The sequence below is a fragment of the Clinocottus analis genome, unplaced genomic scaffold, assembly GCF_023055335.1.
Source record: "Clinocottus analis isolate CAN_PGR_092001 unplaced genomic scaffold, fCliAna1.0.p SCAF_41, whole genome shotgun sequence".
Classification (NCBI taxonomy): Eukaryota; Metazoa; Chordata; class Actinopteri; order Perciformes; family Cottidae; genus Clinocottus; species Clinocottus analis.
Window position 1 is genome coordinate 509,864 of NW_027176165.1, and position 2,556 is coordinate 512,419.

Consider the following 2,556-nt stretch of genomic DNA (forward strand, 5'->3'; position numbering starts at 1 on the left):
GTATTTTCAGCTGGTTTTATTGATATTAGTTTGATTTTAACCTTTGCAAAGTAAAAATATAATTCAAACATGTCAAACTGTTTAAGTTGTTAGCTACATTTCTATGTTAATTATAGTAAGCTTGAAGCATAAATTGGCTTATTTTCTTCAATAAATCCTTGAAAAGAACGTGAATGTCTTTATTTTACTTAGTTTCACAGGAAGTGAACATTACGCTTCATAATAAAATGGATTCCACTGGTGGTCGTGCTCTTATTTAGAAGGTTTTCCCGGAAGTGCTCTTCACCCCGCGTGACTTGACCGCGAGGCGGCTCGCTCTCCTCCCTGTTGCTGTGGCAACAGGCCGGTCCTGGAGGAGCGGTCACGTGGTCTGGATGAGGCGCGGTGGAGAAAGTCTGCGTCCTCTCCGGCGGGAGTTGACGGGAACAAGCTGCTCTTCTGCGGGAGCGACACGGACGAAGTGACGGCGCCGCTGCCGGTCCGAGCGCGAGCCTCTGAGAAGTCTTCCCGGTAAATGAACGTGTGTGGACCGTCCTGGAGGAACCGTCATCTCGACTTGTCTCGCTGCTTTCCTCGCTGTACTCCTCACTGTTAAATTGACGTTTCCTCTCATCATTCTTGTGGACTTGAACCCGTGACGCCGGCTCTCTCCCTCTGAGCTGCGGGCCGCCGGCCGGCGGAGGGAAACATGAGAAATGATGCATCACGGGATGTGATCATCTAAACTTTGAGCTACCGTTTCATGTCGGGGACAGAGAGAGCCTGCGCGTGAGGACAGAGAGCCTGCGCGTGAGGACAGAGAGCCGCGCGTGAGGACAGAGAGCCTGCGCGTGAGGACAGAGAGCCTGCGCGTGAGGACAGAGAGCCTGCGCGTGAGGACAGAGCCTGCGCGTGAGGACAGAGAGCCTGCGCGTGAGGACAGAGAGCCGCGCTCCGGTTAGTTGTGGATGTTTGACTCTTCTGCTCGTGGACGTGGTACGCACCGAGGGGCCCCAAAGGACCTGAAGGACCTGAAGGACCTGGGGGACCCAAAGGACCTGAAGGACCTGGGGGACCCAAAGGACCTGGGGGACGGGGCAGTGCGCGTTGGGATGCTCCCTTCCTTCTCAGGTGTCTGTCTTGGTTTCTCCATCAGGATCCGTGCTTTCCCAGCATGGCCCGCTTTGAAGACATCCTGTCCAGCCGCTATGGAGGCTCCTGTCCCGCGGGCCCGGCCCGAGGGGCCGGCCGGCCGCCGGGGCCTCCGGGGGTCCAGATGGTGTACAAGCAGACCTTGGCCCAGAGAGCCAGGACCATGGCCATCTACAACCCCATCCCGGTCAAACAGAACTGCCTCACCGTCAACCGCTCTCTGTTCACCTTCAGCGAGGATAATATCATACGGAAATATGCCAAGAGGATCACCGAGTGGCCATATCCTTCCACCGCATAGCGCGAGATCACTGCGCCGAGCGGCGCGAATGACCGCGTTCATGTCACATGGCAGGTCCTGCTCACCGCACAGGACACCTGTGTCTCATGCGACACTCGCTCACGCAACGAGGGCAGAGCTGTCCATTTGGCTTATATAATATTAATATTATTGTGTATATCACTAAAATATCAAACTTCTACAGTTGGTCCTCCTGTTGTCTCTTTAAGCCAGAGCACAGCGCGGCAGCGAGGGTCTGCGTTAGAAACTCCGCGCTCTATTTCCTGATGAATATAAAAGCTGCCAGGTTTCATTTCACAAAAGGTTTTGAATCATTTCCTTCAGTTTATTTCAGCTATAACTGGTGACATGAACGATAATAAGTGTGTTCATATATAGAACTTCTATTGATTAGTTCCTATAATGTAAGGAGTGCTACATGATATTGATTAGTTATAAGGTAAGGAGTGCTACATGATATTGATTAGTTATAAGGTAAGGAGTGCTATATGATATTGATTAGTTCCTGTAATGTAAGGAGTGCTACATGATATTGATTAGTTATAAGGTAAGGAGTGCTACATGATATTGATTAGTTATAAGGTAAGGAGTGCTACATGATATTGATTAGTTCCTGTAAGGTAAGGAGTGCTACCATGATGTGTTTCACACCAATTCATGAATCTAGCATGAGGATGAAAAGAGTGTTGTGACCAGACGTTTCCCTCCATTAGTCTTAGTCTATAAATGCCTTCACATGGAAGACATGGGTTAAGCTAAGGAGCATCAGTTTGGAAGTTGGCACCATTGTGTAGTTCACATAGACCGTCCTCTGGTATCTGGACACAGTCTGCTGACTGAGACGTCCATGATGCTGAACTCCCAGCAGACTGACTCCAGCGTTGAGGCGGTGGCAAACTGCATGGGTGTGACAGCACACACAATGCAGCGCAATACGATGCAGCAGGATGCAGCTTTCACAACAGCAAACAACAGAGTCGTTCCTCACTGGTGAAGATACTTTCTGAGGACACATGGAGTGGTGTAACAGGCTCCATTACTTCAGTCACTGCCTGGTTACCCCTGTTGCTGAGCAAACATGATGCTTTGATGGTGCAGTGCATTACTGAGCCCTTTGTCCTGAA

The 2,556-nt window shown here is 50.3% G+C and overlaps 1 protein-coding gene across 15 annotated transcripts in view; it reads left to right on the forward strand.

The window, feature by feature from the left end:
- The first annotated feature begins 343 nt into the window (after positions 1-343).
- cacna1ba (calcium channel, voltage-dependent, N type, alpha 1B subunit, a) overlaps positions 344-2,556 on the forward strand; it is a 94,717-nt gene continuing 92,504 nt past the window's right edge. For all 15 annotated transcript variants that reach the window (XM_068598862.1, XM_068598858.1, XM_068598849.1 and 12 more), the window contains exon 1: positions 344-1,412. In XM_068598862.1, the coding sequence (XP_068454963.1) occupies positions 1,154-1,412 (259 nt within the window). In that variant the 5' untranslated portion in view covers positions 344-1,153. The remainder of the gene's footprint in view (positions 1,413-2,556) is intronic.